Below are 23736 nucleotides of genomic sequence, written 5' to 3' on the forward strand. Positions count from 1 at the left end.
GACTTTCAGCTTAAAAATTCTATTTCATTTTTAAAAAATATTATATTTCGGGGGCGCCTGGGTGGCTCGGTCGGCTGAGCGTCCGACTTCGGCTCAGGTCACGATCTCAGGGTTCATGAGTTCGAGCCCCACATCGGGCTCTGTGCTGACAGCCCAGAGCCTGGAGCCCGCTTCGGATTCTGTGTTGGATTCTGTGTCTCCCTCTCTCTCTCTGCCCCTCCCCCCCCCACAAATAAATAAACATTTAAAACATTTTTTAAAATATTACATTTTTAAAATTCTATGGTGAAGGGAAGAGACAGAACAGCTCCTCATGGCAATCTTTTTTGTGTGTCTTAAATGTCAACGATCACAAAAACTTGCGGCTTCTACTCACAGACCTGCGTTCCCAAATAGTTTTCTGCCTTGACCTTGGTGCTCTAAAAACTCTTCTCCCCGCCCTAGGAATCTGAAAAAGAAGTGGCCAATATCGAGTACTTTTACACCCCGGGGGACGAAGAACTCATCAGTGCCGAATTTATCAAGTCCTTCATCCAAAAAGTGAAACATAACAGGTTCCAAGTCATCTCCTGGGGTCTCTGTTTGTACCGCTTGTAGGAGCTTGAGGGTCTGTGGATGAATCATGCACCCAGATAGGACTATTGCTCAAATGCTTTATCAAAGCGTCTCCCTACGCGTCTAATTGCGCGTCAGCTTGCGGCGATACAGGTACTTGTACTTCCCGGTGACTGAAGGGTACTTGGCTTTGCTTGCCTTCTGTTCACGGAAGCTGTAGTGTCACGGTCACTCCTCTTCCCGTCTAGGAGACATCTGGCGCGTACCGAGTTGCGAGGTCCAGCTGAAGGCGTTTGCCGTCAGTGCCTTTATAGCTTTTCTCCACTGTGCGTTTTCTGGTGTTTAATGAGGTTTGATCTGTCGGTGAAGGCCTTCTCACATTCTGTACAAGCGTAGGGTTTCTTTCCTGTATGAATGATCTGATGCATGCTCAACGTTGCTTTCTGGATGAAGGCTTTCCCACATTTACTGCATTCATAGTGCCTTTCTCCAGTGTGAGATTTCTGATGGATGGTGAGGCGGGACTTCCAGGTGAAGGTTTTCCCACAGTCACCGCACTTATAGGGTTTCTCTCGGGTATGGATTTTCTGGTGTGTTATCAGATTTGACCTGTCAGTGAAGGCCTTCCCACATTCAGCGCATATGTTGGGCTTCTCCCCTGTGTGAATTTTCTGATGCACACGGAGTTGTGACTTCTTAGTAAAGCACTTCCCACAGTCACTGCATTCATAAGGCTTCTCTCCAGTATGAATTCTGTGATGTGCAATGAAGTGTGATTTCTGGATGAAGGCCTTCCCACACTCAGGACAAACGTAAGGTTTCTCTCCTGTGTGGATTCTCTGATGCACACTTAGTGTTGATTTCTGGATAAAGGCTTTCCCACATTCATTGCATTCATAGTGTCTCTCTCCGATATGAGACTTCTGATGTATTTTGAGGCGTGACTTCCATATAAAGGCTTTTCCACAGCCATTGCATTTATAGGGTTTCTCTCCAGTGTGAGTTTTCTGGTGTTTAATGAGATTTGACTGGTCACTGAAAGCCTTTCCGCATTCAGCACACATGTAGGGTTTCTCTCCAGTATGAGTCTTCTGATGTGTAGTGAGGTTTGTCCTATGAGTAAAGACCTTTCCGCATTCTGTACATATATAGGGTTTTTCTCCTGTGTGAATTCTTTGATGCACATGGAGTTGTGACTTCTTAGTGAATGATTTTCCACACTCACTGCATTCGTAAGGTTTTTCACCGGTATGGATTCTCTGATGTGTATTGAAATGTGATTTCTGGATGAAAGCCTTCCCACATTCAGTGCATACATAAGGTTTCTCTCCTGTGTGGATTCTCTGATGCATTCTGAGCGCGGACTTTCTTGTAAAGGCTTTCCCACATTCACTGCATGCATAGTGTTTCTCTCCAGTATGAGTCTTCTGATGTATATTAAGGTCTGAATTCTGGGAGAAGCCTCTTCCACATTCACTACATTCATAGGGTTTTTCTCCTGTATGAATTCTCATATGTCTAAAGAGATACGATCTGTGGAAAAAGGCTTTTCCACACTCACTGCACTTATACGGTTTCTGCCCAGTATGAATTTTCTGATGTGTAATGAGGTTTGACTTGAGAGTAAAGGCCTTCCCACACTGAGTACATATATAGGGTTTATCCCCTGTATAAACACTTTGAGGTCCATTAATCTGTGGCTTCTGAGTGAGGGTGTTCTCACTTTTATTGCATTCATGGGATTTTCCCTCAGCATGCATTCTCTGATGCTCAAAGAGATGTGACTTCTGGGGGAAGCTCTTTACACACTCAGTACAAACATAAAGTTGCTCCCCGGTCTGAATTTGCTGCTGGGGGATGAGAACTTGTTTGTTGCCAAGATGCTTTTCACATTGATTAATTTTGCAGGCATTTGCCCCTGTGGCAGCATTCTCGGGGGAGGAAGAGCTGTGGGCAAAATTGTTATCATTTCCAAAAATCTTATCAAGGTTCTTTGTCGAATTGCTTTTATTATGGTTATGTAGGTTTAAAGTGTGCTTCAAACTCTTTCCAAATGTGTCATAGTTATGGAGTCTTTTAATTGAAGGAACAAGCTTGGAACTCACGTGAATTATTTTTTCAATATTTTTACATTCACAGCTCAGCACTTTCACAGGACTTAAAGGGTTATTTTGGCTTCCTGGATACCTCTCTAGCTCGCTATTATTTTGCCACAATTCTTCTAAAATGGAACACAATGGAGCTTTTCTTATAGATTGACCAAATTTCTCACAGGGGAGTGGAACTTTTCCAGAAATTCTCTGTTGTTGTACTTTCCCAATATCCTCACCTAAAACGAAAAAGAAGAAAGTAAAAATGACTCAAAGGGCAATCAGCCCAGGGTACATGTAGTTCAGACGAGATGGGGCGCGTTTGGGGTGGTCTGGCCGTGGACGGGGTATGAGGTGGACACAGAAATGGTAGGGTCCATATGACAATAATGAAAATAGTAATAATGTAGTAATACAAAATTCTTCTAAAGCACTTACTATATGCAAAGTAATTTTATAGCATTTATGATGCACCAGGCACTGTTCCAAGTGCTTTATGCATAAATAGCTCATTCAGTCCTCACTAACCCCTAAGAGGCAGCTGTCATGACCAGTCAGATGAGAAAACAGAAGTACAGAGAAGTTGTGTAACTTGCTGAAGACCAAATCGCTAATTAAGTGAGGGAGATGGGCTGTGACCCTGGGAATTCATATCCATCATGTAGGAGGTCTTGATAATGAGACTAACCAGAAGAAGAAACCTAAGTCTGTTAAGGGGAATCCTAGCATGGAAGAAATATTTCAGATTATATGTCTTTATTACTTATCAGCTCTAAACCTTTCTCTCTCTCTTTTTTTAAAATTTATTTAGTTTGAGAGAGAGCCGGAGTGTACACGTGAGCGGAGTGGGGGGCGGCACAGAGCGGGAGGGAGAGAGTCCCAAGTAGGTTCTGCAAGCCTGACGCTGGGGCTCGATCTCATGAACCGTGAGATCGTGACCTGAGCCGAAATCAACAGTCGAACGCTTAACTGACCGAGCCACCCAGGCGCCCTTGCTCTGAACCTTTATAACCTCTCTGCTTTGTCTTGCTTTTCCTCTGAACCATAGGAGCACCAACATTACATTTCTGTGCCTCAGAGACCCATTCCTCTGCAGCTATACCCAACAGTGTTGCAACATCAACCATCCAAATAGTAAATAGGTATCTGTGCTCCAAATCTATAGCCAGCTGCATGTTTTCCTTGGTCCCAGGGATATATGCTTTCAACAAGAGCCAGATAGGAGAGGAAAAGCCACCTGAGGCAGAAAGTACAAGCCGTCCGCCCACAACTAATTGCACTTGCATTTACCAGCCTCGCTTTGTCCTCACCAGCGAAAAGTATGAGCAGAAGAGGTATGTGCAGCTTCCAAGCCGGGCCTGAAGTCAGTGGGAAAAACTCCTCTTTTCTCCTTTCTCCTTCCCACTGGACTCAGCAGTGAGCCAACATTAACCTCGCAGCTGACAATGGTGCCCTGGGGGATGGCAGGGCAATGACTTGGAACATGGCCCCTGAATGACCCGTCGGGTAGAGTTGACCTGTTGACTGCATCCGTTCACCTCCGAATTCTTACATAAGAGAATTTATACTGAGTTTGTTGTTTGGTTTCTCTGCATATTCAAAATATATTGTCCTTGCTATTAGCTCTAATTTCAGTACACTTCTAGGGAGGTTCTATCTGCTGTGAGTGTAGAAAGCCGACAGGGTGCCACTCATATTGATACCTAATTTGGCCCAGTTTTCTGCTCCAACAGAAAGGCTGAACATGTTAACATTTCTTCCCTTTCCAAGTATGATGTATGGTCCTTTGAATTTCCCTGAGCAGACACTTGCAAAATCCTGCCAAAAGAGAGCAAGATATCCTCTGCTGCCTATCTCCCCAAATTCAATAACTGGAAGTTTGCCCAACATTTTCCAGGCTCTGCCTCAGTGAACTGAAGAATAAACGTGCCAGGTACCAACCTATTGCCTCTCAGCTCTAAATCCACTCCCCTTTGCTTGCTCTACAAAAATGGATGTGAGTCTCTTTAGATATGTTTCCTTTGGCAACTGGCATGATGTTGGGCCTTTTTAGCACCGGGTGATGGAGAAACACTGCAGGAGGAAGGGGTTTTGCTTCCTGGTTACTGTGGGCCCACTCAGCAGCCCCTCTGCCGTCCCAGCAAGGGCAGCTCGTCCGCCACCAGGCTTCCTGCAGCCACCTGTGGCTTCGCCACCACCACGCTGCTGATGCACTTCTAGCTCCCCGGGCGCCCAGGTCTTGCAGTGTGGGTGGCTTCTCTAGACCTCAGCTCCTGCGGTGGGGACGACTTTTCGAGCACCTACCTCCTGTGGCTCATACGGCTTCCCAAGCACCCAGCTCCCGTAAACTCTGGGAGCTTCTCTAGCTCCAGGCTTGTGCAGTGCGACATGGCCAGCAGCACTCGGCAGTTTACCCTAGCACCCCTCTCAGATGATTCGTAGGGGGCTGCCTCCGCTGAGAAGCTTCCGCATGATCAGCTTTCTCTGGAACCCCAGAGAGCAGATTTCCAGCGAGTTCCACCAGTACGGCACCGCAGTAACTCTTCTTCCGTGCTGTGAGCTGATGGCTGTGCCTCCCATCAAGCTCTGGATTCATCCCCGGGAAGCAAGGGAGGCCCTTCCTTGGGTGTTCAATCACAGCCCTAGAGGTACCAGCCGTTCTTTTTATCTGCTATTCCTTTATTCTTTAGATTTCTCTTTACTTTTACTAATCTCTCGTCACTTCAATCTCACCGTAGCCAACCATTCTTTATGTTATACTTTCGCTGTTCAAATTAGTAGGTAGTTTCTGTCTCCTGCTCAGCCCCTGAGTTATACAAGAAGAAACAGGCTCTTACTTCTGGGAACGTTCTAAAAACAGAGAGGTAAAAGCCTCAGTTACCACATAGTCTAAAGTCTGTGCTTTCTTTCTGAGCTCCTGTGGAAAGAAAGGTGAGAAAGAGGAAAGAGCCACATATGCTAGAGTCACTGAGCCATTTCATGGAACACCGAAATCTGATCACCAGGTGAAAATGTATCACTGAATAGACAGAGCACAGAATAAAGAGTCTGATTCATAGAACACTAACACATATGGTAGACATAAGTAAAAATTCTTAAATGCACATCAAAAAAAAAAAACAATCAGCAAAATGAAAAAGCAATCTGTGTAATGTGAAAACATTTTTGCAAGTCATGTATCTGATAAGGAGTTAATGTAAAGAACTCATACAACTCAATAGCAAAAAAGAAATAAACCGATTAAAAATGGGTAGAAGAACTGAACAGACAGTTTTCCAAAGAAGACATCAAAATGGGGCTCCTGGGTGACTCAGTCGGTTAAACGTCAGACTCTCCATTTGGCTCAGGTCATGATCTCACGGTTTGTGAGATTGAGCCCCACGTCAGGCTCCATGCTGTCAGCAAGGAGCCTGCTTGGGATTCCCTCTCTCCCCCCCTCTCTCTGCCCCTCCCCCACTCTCACTCTCTCTGGCGCGCTCTCTCTCTCAAAATAAATAAATAAACATTTTTTTTAAACTTTTTTTTAAATTTTTTTTTTCAACGTTTATTTATTTTTGGGACAGAGAGAGACAGAGCATGAACGGGGGAGGGGCAGAGAGAGAGGGAGACACAGAATCGGAAACAGGCTCCAGGCTCTGAGCCATCAGCCCAGAGCCCGACACGGGGCTCGAACCCACGGACCGCGAGATCGTGACCTGGCTGAAGTCGGACGCTTAACCGACTGCGCCACCCAGGCGCCCCAAATAAACATTTTAAAACAAAAGCACAAAGAAGACATCCAAATGGCCAACAGGTACATGAAAAGGTGCTCAACATCACTAATCACCAGGGAAATGCAAGTCAAAACCACAATGAGATACCACCTCACACCTGCTATAGTGGCTACATCAAGATGACAGATAAGAGGTGTTGCTGAGGGTGTGAAGAAAAGGGAGTCTTTGTGCATTGTTGGTAGCGATGCAAATTGGTACAGCCGCTATGGAAAACAGTATAGAGGTTCCTTGAAAAATTAAAAGCGGAACTACCACATGATTTAGCGATCCCCCTTCTGGGTATATATCCATAAGAACAGAAATGAGGAGCTCGTAGAGGTATCTGCACTCTCATATTCATTGCAGCATTATTCACAATAACAAGATATGGACACAATCTGTCAGTCAACGTTGAATGGATAAAGAAGATATATATATATATATATATATATATATATATATATATATATACACATACACCCAAGGGAATATAATTCAGCCATGAGAAAAATATTGTGCCATTTGTTATAACCTGGCTGAATCTTAAGGGTATTATGCTAAATGAAATAAGTCAGACAAAGACAAATACTGTATGGTATTATCACTTGTATGTGGAATCTAAAAAAAGTCAAACTTGGAGTAGAGTGGTGGTTACCCGGGGTTGGGGGTGAAGGAAATGGAAGTATTGGTCAAAGGGTACAAACTGCCGGTTCTAGGTTCTATGATGAACGAGTTCTGAGGATCTAAGATACGGCATGGTAAGTCGGGCTCACGATACTGTATCATACCCTTGAAAGGTGTTGAGAGAGTAAGTCTTAAATGTTCTCACCACAAAAAAGAATTGGTAACTATGTGACAGGATGGAGATATTAGCGAAGGCTGTGGTGTTAATTATTTTGCAATACCTAAATTTTGTATACCTTAAGCTTATATAATGTTATGTGTCAATTATATCTCAATAAAGCTGGGGGGAAATAGCATAAAATGTGGTATGCTTAGGGGGTGCCTGGGTGGCTCAGTTGGTTAAGTGTCCGACTTTGGCTCAGGTCATGATCTCAATGGTTCGTGAGTTTGAGCCCCGTGTTGGGCTCTGTGCTGACACCTCAGAGCCTGGAGCCTGCTTCAGATTCTGTCTCCCTCCCTCTCTACGCCTCCCCCCACTTGCACTCTGTCTGTCTGTCTCTCTCTCAAAAATAAATAAACAGTAAAAATGTGGTATACTTAGGGATACATTTGACAAAAGATGCACAAAATCTCTATACTGAAAGGTAGAAGATATCACTGAGAGGAAGTAAAGAACGCCTAAATAAATGGAAATGTATAACTTATTCATGGCTTCGAAGACTCAATAATGTTAAGATGTCAGTTCTCTCCAAACTGAGCCACAGAGTCAACATAATCCCGGTCAAAATTCACTTTTGTAGAAATTGAAACACTGATTCTAAAATTCAAATGGAGGGGCGCCTGGGTGGCGCAGTCGGTTAAGCGTCCGACTTCAGCCAGGTCACGATCTCGCGGTCCGTGAGTTCGAGCCCCGCGTCGGGCTCTGGGCTGACGGCTCGGAGCCTGGAGCCTGTTTCCGATTCTGTGTCTCCCTCTCTCTCTGCCCCTCGCCCATTCATGCTCTGTCTCTCTCTGTCCCCAAAATAAATAAACGTTGGAAAAAAAAAAAATAAAATAAAATTCAAATGGATATATACAGTGCTCAGATAGCCAAAACAATTGAAAGAGAAGAACAAGGTTGGAGGGCTAACATGGCATGATTTCAAATTTATTATATACTAATCAAAACAGTGTGGGAATAGTATAAAGATAAATGAATAGATCACAGGAATGGAGTAAAGACTCCAGAAAGAGATCCACACACACATGGCAACTGATTTTCAATAAACGTGCAAAGGCAAATCAGTTGACAAAGGATCATGTTTTTTTCTAATGTTTATTTTTTTTTTGAGAGACAGCACAAGTGAGAGGGGGCAGAGAGAAGGGGACAGAGGATCTGAAGCAGGCTCTATTCTGACAGCAAGGAGCCTGACATAAGCCTTGAACTCATGAACTGAGAGACCATGACTTGAGCCAAAGTTGGACATTCAACTGACTAAGCCAACCAGGTGCCCCAAGAAAGGATCGTTTATTTTAATCTTTTTTAAAAATGTTTTTGAGAGAGACAGAGAGAGAGAGAGAGAGAGAGAGAGAGAGAGAGAGAGAGAGAATGAATCCGAAGCAGGCTCTGTACTGAGAGCAGAGAGCCTGATGCAAGGCTCAAATACACAAACTGTGAGATCATGACTTGAGCCAAAGTGGGACGCTTAACCAACTGAGCCACCCAGGAGCCCCAGCATCATTTTTTAAAAAATAAATGATGCTGGAATAATTGGATGGCCATGTGTAAAAAAGTGAACTTTGATCCATACTTGAATCACATAAAAAATTAATAGAAAAGAGATCACAGAACCAAATATAAAATCTAAATTTTCTGTGACCTTGGATTAGGTAAAGATTTCATAGATACAACCCCCAAACACACTCTGTAAAAGAAGAAAATAGATAAATTAGGCTCTGTCAAAATTTACAATGTCTCATGAGAGGTGCCCGGGCAGCTCAGTCGGTTAAGCATCCGACTTCAGCTCAGGTCATGATCTCACAGTTCGTGAGTTCGAGCCTGGTGTTGTGCTCTGTGCTGACAGCTTGGAGCCTGGAGCCTTCAGCCTGCTTCAGATTCTGTGTCTTTCTCTCCTCTCTGTCCCTTCCCCACTTCATGCTCTCTCTCTCTCTCTCATTCTCTCTCTCTCTCAAAAATAAACATTAAAAAAAATTTAATGAAAACTTAAAAAAAATAAATAAAATGTCTCATGAAAGACACTGATAAGAAAATAAAAAGAAAAATTTGCAAAACACATATCTTATAACTTGTGTTCAGAATATACAAAGAACTTTCAAAACTCAATAAGAACACAAAGTTCCCTATAGAAAACTGGACAAAATATTTGTACAAATACTCCATCAGGGAAGATATATGGATGTTAACTATTAGACATTACAAACATGCTAATTAAAACCATAGTAAGATACTACCACCCACCTACTAAAATGGCTAAAAACATTTTAAATGGACAATTCCAAATGCTGGTAAAGATGGAGATCAACTGGAATTCTCATACATAGCTGGCTAGGATGTAAACTTTTACAGCTGCTTTAAAACTCAGTTTGGCAGTTTCTAATAAAATTAAACATACACTTACTATACAACCCAGGAATCCCACTCCCAGGTATTTACCCTAGAGAACTGAAATCTTCTCATCACACAAAATCAGTAAATAGACTTCATAGCACTTTTATTTAGAATCACCCAAACTGGAAACCATCCAAATAGCCCTCAAGTAGTGGATCCACAAACCGTGGTACATTTATACAGTGGAATACCACTCAGCAATAAAAAAATAACAAACAATGGAAACATATAAGAGGATGAATGAGTTTTTAATGCATTATACTAAGTGAAAGAAGCCAGGCTCAAAAAGCTTCGTGCTATATGATTCCATATATATGACATTCTGGAAAAGGCAAACCTTATAAGGACAGAAAAAAGATGAGTAGTTTTCAGGGCCAGAAGTAGTGGGAAGGAGTGACAACAAAGGGGTGTGGTGTAATTTTTTGCTCTATATTCTTGACAGTGGTGGTGGTGGTTATAGGACTGTATGCATTTATCAAAACACATAGAATTATTTACATTGATAAATTATTAATATCAATTACTGATAGCAATATCAATAAACCATAAAACTGTTTAAAACGGAGATGAGTAGAGGTTATAGAAAATATACAGATACAAGTTTGAATTGGAAATATGTGGCCATATTGTTTATCTCTTTGAAAGAAGAGTTTAATTATGACATACTAAATAATGGGGAGTAATTGTTGGGTTTATTTCATAAAGCTGACAACATAAATGGAATGTTTTAGGTAATGACATCTGTCATTAGCACTTAAAGTGAACTAATAAAAAGAATGGAATCAGCAAATTCAATCAGGAATAGAATCATCGTAATCCAAGCATAAGAAAATAAGAAGCTGATTTTAGGTGGTATTACTGGGAATTGAGAAGATGAGCTGAGATCCAAAAATGATATTTGCAAAAATGGAAAGGCACTAGGAACTGCAGGTAATTAATTAAAAAAAAAAGACTAAAAGATTTAAGAAGCACTGACAGACTGTGACAGAATTTCAAGGTGAGAAGGTAATGGCGTGAGATGATGATTCAAATTTCTTATGTACTGAGGATCAAGAGAAACATCTCAAGGAAACTTTCTAGGAAGCTAAATCTAGTACTAAAGTACCAGTGAAGGGGCACCTGGGTGGGACAGTCGGTTGAGTCTCAGACTCTTGATTTTGGCTCAAGTCATGATCCCAGGGTCGTGGGATCGAGTCCTGTGTCACGCTCCCTGCTGAGCATGGAGCCTGCTTGGGATTCTCTTTTTCTCTCTGCCCCTCTCCCTTGCTCGTACGCCTGCCTCTCTAAAATAAAATTTAAAAATTAAAAAATAAATTAAAAAAATAACGTACCAGGGGCACCTGGGTGGCTCAGTCCGTTCAGCATTGGACTCTAGGTTTCGGCTCAAGTCATTATCTTGCGGTTCGTGGGTTTCAGCCCTGCATCATCAGTACAGAGCCTGCCTTGGATTCTCTTTCTATCCCTCTCTCTCTGCCCCTCCCCTGCTCTCTATCTTTCTCCTCCCCCCTCAAAATAAATAACCATAAAAATAAGTAAATAGGGGTATCCATATGGCTCAGTTAAGCATTGGACTTAGGCTCAGGTCATGATCTCACAGTTCGTGAGTTCGAGCCCCGCATCGGGCTCTGTGCTGACAGCTCAGAGCCTAGAGCCTGCTTCTGATTCTGTTTCTCCCTCTCTCTCTGCCCCTCCCCTGCTCACACTCTGTCTCTCTCTCTGTCTCTCAAAAATAAACATGAAAAAAATTTAAAAAAATAAGCAAGTAAATAAATAAAGTGCCAGAGAAAACCGGACTGGGGATGTCAAAAGCAGAGTCATCAGAATTCAGTATGGATGAATCCTTGCATGTATATGAAGGAAAGACTGGTGAACAGTAGGCAGGGTCCCTAGGGCAACCTCACGGATGGGGATAAGGAAGAGGAGAAGACTGGGAAAAAGGGCAGGTAATAAATTGGATGTAAACCAGTAAGAAACCGAGGAAACCATAAGAGACTCTTAAATACAGAGAACAAACTGAGGGTTTGCTGGAGGGGAGGTGGGTGAGGGGCGGATAGGCTAGATGGGTGATGGGTACTAAGGAGGGCACTTGTTATGATGAGCACTGGGTGTTGTATGGAAGTGATGAATCACTGAATTCTCCTCCTGAAACCAATGCTACACTATATGTTAACTAACTTGGATTAAAATAAATTTAAAAAAAAAGAAAAAAGAAGAAGAAAAAAGAAGGTAACAATAAAAATTTGAACATATAGAATTGAAGAGAAAAAAAAAGAAACAGGAAACTCAAGCAAAACACGGGGAACATGAACAAGGTCACTCATAGAAGGGGAAACTCAAACAGACCACAACAGATCAGTCATGAAAGGCTGAAACTAGGTATTGGAGAGATGTGCAATAAAAAAATGAGATACCACTTTATACCCATTGTTGGCCAAAAGATGAGAAAGCTTGGTTCTACTAATCGTTGGCAGAAACTATTGGCTAGTATAGACTCGTTCAGTCAACCTGAGAACAATATGGTGGCACTCAGTCAAATTCAGGATGGAAATATACAATGATCAGGCAAATCCCTTCTTCTGTAAACATCCCCTGAGACATTCTCACCCTCCATAAGGGAACACTGCTGTAGAAAGTTCTCGCAGAGCTGTTTGTATTAGCTGGGAGCTTCATTTAGCAACAACCCTAGGTTCCGCCACAGGGTGAATGTTTAAGATGTGCTGCTGGCACAGGGGGGATGCTTTGCAGCAGTCTGAAGGAGGGAAGCCAGTGGAATACACTGCAGTATGGACAGACCTCATGGATGAGTGAGAAAGAGGAACAGAATTAAGACACGTGGTGCAACACAATTTACATACACTAAGAATACCTACTCACACACCAACCCTCCGGGCTTTAAAAGACCACCGCACAAATTCAAAGACCAGACGCAGTAGGTCAGTTGCCCCTGGAAGGACATGTAGGGAAGGAGCATGTGGAATTGGCATAAAAGGGAAGACATTTTAGAATACCTGAACGTACAAGGAAAGAATCTAAGATAAAGGGGGTGGGAGTGGAGTAGAAAGAATAAAAAGGCCTTAGATAAGATAAGGTGGCACGTGTGTGATCCAGGGTGCAGAGACTAGAGACAGCTCTCCTGTCAAAAAGCCAAACAACCAAGACAATGGCTTTTTGCAAGGGTTGTACTTAGAGACGTTGTTTAGGTATCAAAGACGCTTCTGTCAACCATCTCCAATAAACGACCAACGTTTAGAACTTTCAAGGCTGGTTATCTTCACAGCTTCTTCTAGAAAGAGTCGATTGGTTTTTGTGTCCCCCGTCTGCTCTGGTCACACTCACCTGAACAGCTCTGATGTGGGGTTTCTCCCTCCAATGTCCATGGCCCCTCTCCTTGCTCCAATTTGAAGATGACCTCTGGTTTGGGAACCTGGTACCCTGTTGACAGGATATGATACAGGATTGGGTCCAGCTAATTGGGTTTCAGGGGACTTTCAGTGACATTTCCATTTGCCCTTCAGAAAAGTAATCACGCATTGCACCGGGAACAGGGTAATAATAATAGTCATGGAAAGGGAATGAAGAATCTTGGACCAATCAAGGATGACACCATCACACACTTAAGATGTTCCAGAACACTCAGCAGCTGAGAATGGAAATAGCACACTGACGCCCCTGGCAGACACACAGGGCAGCTGTGCTTACCCACTGAGCGCAGGTGGCTGTAGTTCTCCAGTGTCACATCCCGGTACAGGCGTCTCTGAGCAGGGTCCAAATGCTGCCACTCTTCCCTGCTGAAGTTCACGGTCACATCCTCGAATGACACGGAGACCTGTAACAACACAATCCTGTTCAAGGCAATATGGTCAGCACTGGGGGGTTGGATAGAAGGCAAACAGGAAGTTGTTTTCAATGACGTATCTGTATATGACATAATGACATAATGTATCACACAGGGTTTGCACTCCGTGGTTTTGTATTTTATGAGAGGAAAAAAAACTTGTTGACGTATCTTAGCATTCATTGCGTATGTAGTACATTTATTCATTGATTTATGCAGTCATTCTTTTTTCAAAAATGAGGATTAAATTAGGCTTTGTTTAAATCCACTAGTTAATGTGGGCACTATATACATTTACTGCTTGATTATGTGCCAGCCATGGCAACATAGAATTGAATGAACTAGAATTGACTAAAAAGAAACGTAGGGGGAAAGGCAAAACAATAAAGCCTTTAAAATTAATGCAGAAAATTCCTTCCCAGGTTTTGGCACCAAAAACAAACAAACAAACAAACAAACATGCAGAAAAAAGACATGATCTCAGATTAGGAAAATAATTCTCAAAACAAGATGCAAAAAACATTAACCATAAAGAAAGATTGATGTCTGGCTACAACACGTTTTAAAACTTCCATTTATTTAAAAGACAGCATTATAAGAGAACAAAAGGAAGGCACGGAAAAGGAGAAGATATCTGCAACACACAGTACTGTCAAAGGGTTCATATCTAGAGGATGTAAAGAACTCTTACAAACCAATAAGAAGAAAAGAGAGCGCCAAGCAGAAAAGTGGGCAAAGCATTTGAACAGGCATTTTACAAAAGGGGAAATCCAAGGTTTCAATAAACATGAAAAGGGCTTAACCTTGGTAACCAGGGAATGCAAATTTAAACCACAGTGAGACACCACTATATGGCTTCTAGAATGTCCTCAATAAAAAAGACTGAGAGTACGGAGTGTTGAGGAGAATATGGTGCAATGAGAACTCTCATATTGTTGATGGTGTAAATTGGCACAACCACGTTAGAAGGCCTTTTTTCTTTATTGGGTAATGTTGAAACATGCATACACTAGGACACAGTGATTCCATTCATGGAAATATGCCCAATCTGAATATGCATACATGTGCAATTAGAGGCATGGTCAAGAATATTTATGGCAGCATTATTCAAATGTGTGTAATATTTCATGATAAAAAGTTAAAAATTACTAATTAAAAAAATCAGTGTTCAACATAATAGTAACAATATCTACTCTGTGAAAAATATTAAGAATAGTTTCTTAGTTGCTTTCATTTGCATAATCTCTAAGCATATACCCCACCCACTCACAAACTAACCAAGACCAGTTTTCTGCTAGAGAGATCTGGGGAGTTGAAGGAGAGAACCATGTGAATGTATCACCTATTCAAAAATTAAGTTAGGGGTGCTTAGGTGGCTTAGTCGGTTAAGGGTCCGACTTTGGCTCAGGTCATGAACTTGCAGTTTGTGCGTTTGAGCCCTGCATCGGACTCTGTGCTGACAGCTCAGAGCCTAGAGCCTGCTTCCAATTCTGTGTTTCCCTCTCTGTCTGCCTCTCCCTGCTCGTGCTCTCTCACTCTCTCTCGCTGTCTCTCGCTTTCTCTCAAAAATAAACAAACATTTAAAAACTTAAAAAAAATAAGTTAAAAATTACCAATGGGACCAAAATGGAATAGACATAATTCTTCCTAGGTCTCCTGCTAAGTATAGCTAAAACCCCTGGATATTATATATAAAACAAAGATAAGAATACTCTGGCCGTTGGAGAGAGGGAGGCAAACCTGTCATGATCCTCAGGTGCGAGAGAAACCGGCAACTTAGAATGCCAACTGGCACGGGCAGGAACAGCCAGAGAAATCTGCTTTCATTAGTTCAAGTACCAGGAAAAAGGCAACGTAGCAAGAGAGAAAAACCTAGATCATATTGCCCTGTTCCAGCCAGGCATCACAGAAATAACTGTGCCCCCTACTTCCATTCTTATCAGTAAAGGCTGAATGGGGAGGCTGGATTTTCATTCCAGCCTGTGGGTAATGAGACCCTTCCCCCACAGTGTCAATCTAGGCTAGGTGGCGATCTTGGACTCCACCCCTGACTCAAAAAACGAGGTGTCAGTCTTGTCTTCCCGCCAGGGTGGTGTCGGAGGTGGTCTGGTGGAAAGCCTGAAATTCTACCCACCCCCTCCCAGTGGCAACAAGGTGCTTGGCCCCTTCTGGGGTGTCAAAGGAGGCCAAGTGAATCCTCTTCCGAATTCTCTTCAGAAAAAGATTCTCCTTTTCTAGCAGAACAGTGTCAGAGGAGGCTTATTAAACACAAGATTTAAATAATATCAAAGTCTCACAGTTCCCCCCAAATATCCAGGACATAATTGAAAATCAGGCATCATGTGAAGAAGCAGAAAAATCTCAACTGGAACGAGAAAAGATAATCAACAGACACCAACACTGAGATGAGACAGAAGTTAGAATTATCTGATAAGAATTTTAAAGCAGCTATCATAAAAATGTTTCAATACACTTACATTTGAAAATAGAAAGTCTCAGCAGAGAAAGAAAAGACATAAAGACAAACTGAATGGGAATTTCAGAACTGAAAAATACAATGACTAAAAATTTAAAACTCCACTGTGGGCTCAGCAGCAGAATAGACAGTACAGAGGAAAGGCTCAGAGAACTTGACCATGGAACAATGGAAATGATCCAATATGAACAGAAAGAAAATTGGCTGGAAAAAAATGAGCAGAGCCTCAGGGACCTGTGAGACTATAATCGGAGATCTGGCATTGGTGTCATCAGAGTCCCAGGAGGAGGGGAGAAAGAGTGTGGGGCTGAAAGAGTATTTGAAGAAATTGACCGGAATTTTCTCAAGTTTGGCAAAGTATCAACTTAGAGATTCGAGAAGCTGAGCGAACCCCAAAAGGGTAAGCCAAAGAAATCTACACCAAGACACATCATAACCAAACTCCGGAAAGCTAAAGACAAAGAAAAAAATCTTGCAATCAGCAAGAGAGAAACCACAACTTACCTACTGGGGAAAAACAATTAAAGTGACAGTGGATTTCTCATCAGAAACCATGGGGGAGAGAAGGAAGTGGCCCGACAGTTTTCAAGGGCCTGGGAGGGGAGAAGAGAACTGTCAACTCTGAATTCCGTATCTGGCTCTGGCAAAACTATCCTTAAGAAATGAAGTGGCAATGGCCAATACATACATGAAAAGGTGCTTGGCATCATTAATTATGCGGGAAATATGAATCCAAACTACCATGAGACACTACCTCACACCCACGAGAATGGCTAGCATCAGAAAGTCAGATAGCAACAAGTGCTGGTGAGGATGTGGAGAAATTGGAGCCTTTATATATTGCTGGGGGAGTGTAAACTGGTACAGCTGCTTTGGGGAAACAGTCTGACAGTTCCCCAAATGACCAAACATAGTTGCCACTTGACCCAGCAATCCCATTCCTCGGTATATGTATCCTCAAGATAAATGAAAATATATGTCCACATAAAAATGTGTACACATGTTTATAGTGGCATTACCCATCATAGCGAAAAGGTGGAAACAACCAACATGTACATCAGATGACGAACGGCTAAACAAAATGTTGACCCATCAACATTTCCAATAAAATGGAATATTATTCGGCCATAAAAAGGGACGACGTACTGATACATGCTACAACATGTACACGCACAACATGCTACATTCTTCCCCGTCTGCCTATGTACAAATCTACCCACCTATCATATGGAATGGTGACTTCCTACTTTATTCATCAGGTTATAATCGATGATTATCATTATTTATTTTGCTACTCGAATTGTCCCAAATTTGGCCAGAGGGAGCTCCTTGAAACATTACGTTGAGTGAAAGAAGCCAGACACAAAGACCACAGATTATATGATCCCATTCATGTGAACTGTCCAGAATAGTGAAGTCTAGAGGACAGAAAGTGTATTTGTGGTTGCTTAAGGTTAAGGGAGGCAGGGAACACGGGTGGGGTGGGGAGGAGTGATGGCTAAAGGAAACGGGGCCTCTTTTTGAGGTGATGGAAATGTTGTCAAATTGATTGTGGTGGTGGTTGCTCCTACCCATAAATATAAACAACAGTAAGTTGTACACTTTAAATGGGTAAATTGTATGGTATGGAAGTCATTATTTCAGTAAAACTGTTACTAAGAAGAAATGAAAAGGAAATCAAGATATTCTCAGATGAAGGAAAACTTAGAAAATTTGTTGCCAGCAGACCTACCCTGAAGGAATGGCTAAAGGAAGTTCTCAAAACAGAAAGGAGATAATAAGAGAAGGAATTGGAACATCAGGAAAGAAGAAAAAAATGGAAAAAGCAAAAATATGAGTAAAGACAGTAGGCATTGCTTCTCCTCTCGAGATTGCTTTCTTTTTTTAATTTTTATTTATTTATTTTGAGAGAGAGAGTGTGTGTGAGCAGGGGAGGGGCAGAGAGAGAGAGAGAGAGAGAGAGAGAGAGAGAGCAAGAGAGAGAATCCTAAGCAGGCTCCATGCTGTCAGCACAGAGCCTGACATGTGGCTCGATCCCACGAACCATGAGATCATGACCTGAGCCAAAATCAAGAGCCGGACATGTAACTGAGCCACCCAGGACCCCACCTCTTGAGTTTTTTCCTAAACTATGTTTGAGGGCCAAAGCAAAAAGTCTAACATTGTCTATTGTGGATCTCCATGTATGTAAGGGAAATAGTTAAGACAACTGTATTATAATATAAACTGGTGAGGGTAAAGGGATTTTTTTTTTTTTTTGAGGGTAAAGGGATTTAAAGGCAGCTGAGTTTTCTATACTTTAACTGGTAAAATTTTAACACCAGTAGACTTGTTTGGTGATGCAATAGTGCTGTATGTGTATTACTGCCCAGGGATCAATGCATGGTTGGCAGAGAACTACACACACACACACACACACACACACACACACACACACACACACACAGTAGCAATGTCAGTTTCCTAGTGATGCAGGATGTAACCACTGGGGGAAACTGGGTAAAGGGATACATGAGACCTCTCTCTACTATCTTTGCAACTTCTAGTAAATCTGTAATTATTTCCAAAGAATACCAAACTACCAATATGAGCCTCAGAAGGACCGGAGGAATGGGCACACCAGAAAAGATCAGAATGCTATTAAAAAGAAGCACTCAGTTCTCCCTTGTCTGCCTACCTACAAACCTATTTACCTATTAAATGAACTGGTGACTTCCTACTTCATGCCGTGGGTTATAACTTATTGCTATCTTTATTATACTTTGCTACTCAAATTGTCCCAAATTGGACCAGAGGGAGCTCCTTCAAGGTAGCTCCTTGTGTCCTGTCGACTCGTCCCCATCTTTTGAGCACTTCATTACTTTCCGGAACAATGAGTTCTTCCAGGATCATTTTGTACTCTCTCTGCTGTAGCCCTGGAGTCTGTCTTTTCTCCAAAAAGCTCTAGTTCTTGGTGACTAATGACAAATTGAGGTGTGCTCACTGTGCCTGGCATGTAGTTATACTTCCAGCGGTCAGAGAGAGGAATATTTTCCCCTTATAGTAGAATGCCAACTAATCAATGTAGGAGAAATGATGGGATTAGAACATCATTAGGGAAACAGTACAGTAATTAACTGTTACACACAAGAATCACCACAGGATGCTAAAATCAGAGAACATGAGAAACAGGACATTTATGTAGTCTCAAATTATCCCCCCACAAAATGGTTTTTAATTACGCAGGGAAAGATGGTCAGGTTATATTACTTGACGGACACCATTGTAGTCGTGGGTAATCAGTTAGTATTGTCAAGAAAGGTTACATTGATATCGAATGCCTGCTGACATGAAGCCCTGAGAGGAACACAGCATCATTTTTGTGATATTTCTGAGAAAAAAAAATGAATAACTTAAATCAAATGAGGAGGCAGGAACAAATCCAAATTGAGGGACATTCTTCCAAATGTTCAGTGTCACGAAAATCAAGGAAAGGCTGAGGAACTGTTCCCGATTAAAGACTAAAGGGACATGACAATTAAACACAATGCAGGCAGCTGGATTGGATCCTGGATCAGGGGAAAACGATCTAAAGGACCTCATTGTGACAACTGGGAAAACTGTATATTACACATGAGATGTCAGATAATTAGATAATACATGGTATGTCAGTACCCTCATGGTATGTAGTAACATCAGTATGAAAGTTCTCGATTCTGGTAACTGTACTGTGGTTATGGAAGAGAATGTCCTTGGTTTCGAGAGATATACATTGAAGTATTTAGGGGTAAAGGGGAATTGTGTCTGCAAATCACTCTCAAATGGTTCAGAACATAAAGTTTTAACTATATCTGTGTGTATAAACATATACACACGCACACACAAACATACATGCATAAGTCAAGAGACAGCAAAAGCAAATGTGGCAAGATGTTACTATTCTTGTAACTTCTCTTAATTTTAAAATGATTTCAAAAGAATCAAAAGTTTCAAGAAAATCCAAGCTTTGAAACTCCAAGTAGAAAATGTAAGTGAGGGGCACCTGGGCGGCTCAGTCGGTTGCACATCCGACTCTTGATTTTGGCTCAGGTCATGATCCCAGGGTCGTGGGATCGAGCCCTGAGTTGGGCTCCGCACTGAGTGTGGAACATACTTAAGATTCTCTCTCTCTCTCTCTCTCTCTCTCTCTCTCTCTCTCTCTCTCAGCCCCTCTCCCCTGCTTGCATGCTCTCTCTCTAAAATATAAATAAATAAATAAATTAATTAATTAATTAATAAAATTTAGGTAAATGTTTGTTCAGGCCTTGGGGTAGGTGAGGATGTCCTAAACAAGACAGAAAACACGAAAACATGCTAAGTATCAAAGAAGAGATCCAATGATTTGACTATGAGGAAATGAGGAGCCTTTATTCACTTTGGGGGCCTGGGTCACCCTCCCTTTGTTGGTGAATGTTCAGGGGCACCAAGCAGGCAGGGAACTCACAGTACGTTCTCCACCACCAGTAGCTCCTGGAGGCAGATCCATAAGCACCAGAACATGCCCAGCACTTCTCCACCCACCAGCTCTCCTGAGCACGGCCCTGAGGGTTACTGAGAGCAGGACCTCCACTTGGGCCCCTAGCAACACCCCCTGACTTGTGCCCCCTTCTTCACCCAAGAGCGGTCAACCAGGGAGAGCCCTGGGGTCAGGCTTGAGCGAAGCCCTCATTTTGCCTGCCCATCCAACTGACCAGCTTGCCGGCTACCCAGGACAGGCCCGCAGGTGTGTGGGTAACACAGGGGAGGAGCCTCAGGCAGCAGGACAGGAGTGGCTATTTATCAACCAGTAGGAACCAATGAAGACGTTCCATCATTTTACACTCTCAAACATTTTAACAACTCCAGCGGCCCAAGCTGGTGGACGAAAGCCCACCCTCATCTGTCTCTCCCCTCCCTGGGAGTCACTAAGGCCACATTCTCAGGGAAAGTGTACAAAGACCATGATAGGCATTACAAGCATTGACACAAGATGAATACACGCAAGGTACGCTGCCCACAGGTGCCCATCTTTGATCCTTTCCCCACTAAAATAGAAGCTTTGGGAGGGGGCATTTTGCTACTAGGAATTTGGGTAGAAAGTTGCTGGTACAGATTCACCCAGATTCCAGTCTCATCTGCCACATATGAGAAGGTTTGATTTTCTGGCCCATTTCTACCATGGAGGATGGCGTGTGTCCCTATCACCACCAGGACCCCTACAAGGACTTCTTCATCCTAGGTGAGGGTCCCCACTCCAGCTCCTCATGGCTCTCCAGCGACCCACACAGCAATGTCTCCCTTCGGGATCACTGGAGCCGGCACACCGTGCGCTCTCATCCCCAGGGCGTGCTGGGCTGCCGGGATTGACCGTTCACTGCCCACTGTGTCCCTGCCACCTTCTCTGTCCCACCCTGCAGCTGGCTTAGGGCTGGGTCCTCCCACTTTGGGGGCTGCCCTCACTCGTGCCCGAGAACATTTCTGTATCACCTCCTGTGATGTATGATCTTGCCTTTCTACACCCTGTCCCAGCCTAGCAGAAGGGCTTCCAGCATGTTCGCTCAGCCGGCTGAAAGTGTGCCGTGACTTCTTGGCTCACTGTGCCCTCCCCAGAGGGCAGATACCCAGCCTCTCTGTATGTCTGCCCTTGGCGGGGGTTGTTCGGATCCTTTCTGCTCCCTCTGGCTATTCCCGTTCCCTGGTGCCCCTATGCTCCTCCCTCTGGCTTTCCCCTGCTTCTCCTGCCCACTACTGTGCCTCACTTCTCCCTGCTGCTCCCTCTGCTGGTCCTTATTCCGTCTGCATAGTCCCCACCTGACTCTTCCTTGGTCCCTCTGTTTCCTGTTCCCTCTTAATGTAGGTTGTCCCTGGCCTCTTTCCTGATTGCCCCTGGATTCCTCTAACTGTTCCATGCCTCCTGTTTCTTCTTCCCTTTGACTGCTTCCTGCTGCCCCTGACTGTCCTGTGTTTTCCTTGGACAGTTTTCCCTTGAGCTGATCCTTAGTCTGTGGTACCTTTCTTCTGATTGTGCCCTAGTCCATCTGGCTGTTCCCTGGTCCTGATGAGCCTTACTTGTTCCTTCTGTTTGACACAGATTGACTGCCCTTTGAGCCCTCTGACTGCCGCCCAGTCCCAATTCTTTCCTGTGCCTTGGGCAGTCCTGGAATGCATTTCTCAGACACCCTCACTTGACGCTCCCACATCTGGTTCGGGGACCACACTTGGCGGAGAGCTGGTCGACCTGGCTCCTGGCCTAGGCTCTTGACCACCAAAGTCTACTGGTTCTGTGCACTCTGCACCATGCTTGATTCTGTACTTTCGCCTCGTCCATCGTTTCCATCACGTCTGACTATTTGCTGGTTCCTCTGGTTGCCTCCTGGGTAGGGTGACCGACTGTTCCAGTTGTCTAGGACTTCCTCTGTTTTAGCACTGAAGTCCCACGTCCCAGGAAATCCCTGTCACCTTATTCCAGGGAACTCTGGTGGTTCCTCAGCCTCTCTCCAGCCTCTGCAACTGTCCCTTCACCCCAGTGCCTGTCACGTGGGGCCTCTGGCTGGCAACTAGCTTCAGGAATGGCTGCTATGCCTTTCAGCAGTTCTCTAGTCCCTCTTGCTGCTCTCTGGTCACTCGAGTCACTCTCCAACACCAGGTAAACTTTGAATGCCCACTTCGTTGTGTCCCTGTCCTCTGGTTAGCCCCTGGGACTTCTTAGTAGACACCCAGTGCCCAGCCCAGCTTTGCTGTTCCCTCCGGCTGTTCCCCAACCTCAGAGACTATTCCTTGTTCCGTGTGGCTCCTGGTTTCCTCAGCTACTCCTCACTCAGCCTGGGAGGCCTTTCTTTGTCCTTCCAACTGTCCCCTGGGTCAGTCCCTTCCCCACCCCTCCACCTGTTCTGCAGCCTCAGCAGCTGGTCCCTGCTTGTTCTAGCTGCTATCCAGTCCCTTCCCATTCTTTCCTATTCCTTGTTCCCCGGTACCTCTGCCTTTCCCCATCCCCTCAGATTCCCCTCTAAACCCTGGTGCCTTGAGAAGCTGCTTGTCTCACAGGCTCTTGCCTGGAACACCATACCCACCTGCTTTCTTTCCATTTTAGAGCCAAATCTTCTGTTTTCTCATCCCCCTGGATGGTCCCCGCTCCCTCTGGCTGCTACCTGGTTCCTCTACGTTCTGATCCCTGCTCCTATCTGGAGCCCCCTCTTACTGTCCTCGGACCAGCTTCCTTTTCCTTGCTCTCCATTTCTCCAGCCCCAGTGACTGTTTCTTGGTTTCTCTGCTGCCCCTGGTTTCTGGGCTTCTGTTTCCCCGTTTTCCCTGTTTGTTCCACTGCATTCTCAATTGTGCCCGGGGCCCCTTGGCGAGCCTCTGTCTCCAGCCAAGTGCACCAGGGTTCCCTCAGCAGGTGCCTGGGGCTATTGCGCATCCCTCTTTCTCTCACTGACCCTTCTGCCTGTTTTTCCAGCTCCAGCCACTATTTCCTGGTCCTGTTCTTGGGAAGGAAGGGATGAGTGGAGAAATGTGCCTCGTACAGCCCAGAATCATTCATCTAGAAATTCCCACACACCGGCTGGCCAAGAGGCCACTTGTAGAAAGACCGGGGAGGACCACGTTGTTGTGGCCCCAAAGTGTGGGTCTGTGATGGAGACGACAGAGCAGAGCCTAAACGCCTCCACGGGTACAAGTGCACTGCAGTTAGGCAGCATTTCCTACTTATTCCTTATTCGGTGACCCGGGCCAAAAGATTTAAGCGTAGGAATTTTACCACAGCAGTGTTAATCACAACAGAAAACCTGAAACGCCCTAAG

The 23736-nt window shown here is 43.9% G+C and overlaps 1 protein-coding gene across 4 annotated transcripts in view; it reads right to left on the reverse strand.

Moving 5' to 3' along the window:
• Positions 1 to 329: 329 nt before the first annotated feature.
• The window catches only part of ZNF41 (zinc finger protein 41), a 46311-nt gene continuing 22904 nt past the window's right edge, over positions 330 to 23736 (reverse strand). For 3 of the 4 annotated variants that reach the window (XM_040468697.1, XM_040468699.1, XM_040468698.1), the window contains exons 3-5: positions 13329 to 13455; positions 12966 to 13061; positions 330 to 2884 (exon numbers count right to left, since the gene is read on the reverse strand). In XM_040468697.1, the coding sequence (XP_040324631.1) occupies positions 864 to 2884; positions 12966 to 13061; positions 13329 to 13455 (2244 nt within the window). In that variant the 3' untranslated portion in view covers positions 330 to 863. Of the gene's footprint in view, positions 2885 to 12965; positions 13062 to 13328; positions 13472 to 23736 lie in introns of all 4 variants that reach the window. The other variant, XM_040468700.1, reaches the window with a different exon arrangement.

Source organism: Herpailurus yagouaroundi, unplaced genomic scaffold, assembly GCF_014898765.1.
Source record: "Herpailurus yagouaroundi ecotype Mexico unplaced genomic scaffold, PumYag 67793, whole genome shotgun sequence".
In the NCBI taxonomy this organism is placed as follows: domain Eukaryota; kingdom Metazoa; phylum Chordata; class Mammalia; order Carnivora; family Felidae; genus Herpailurus; species Herpailurus yagouaroundi.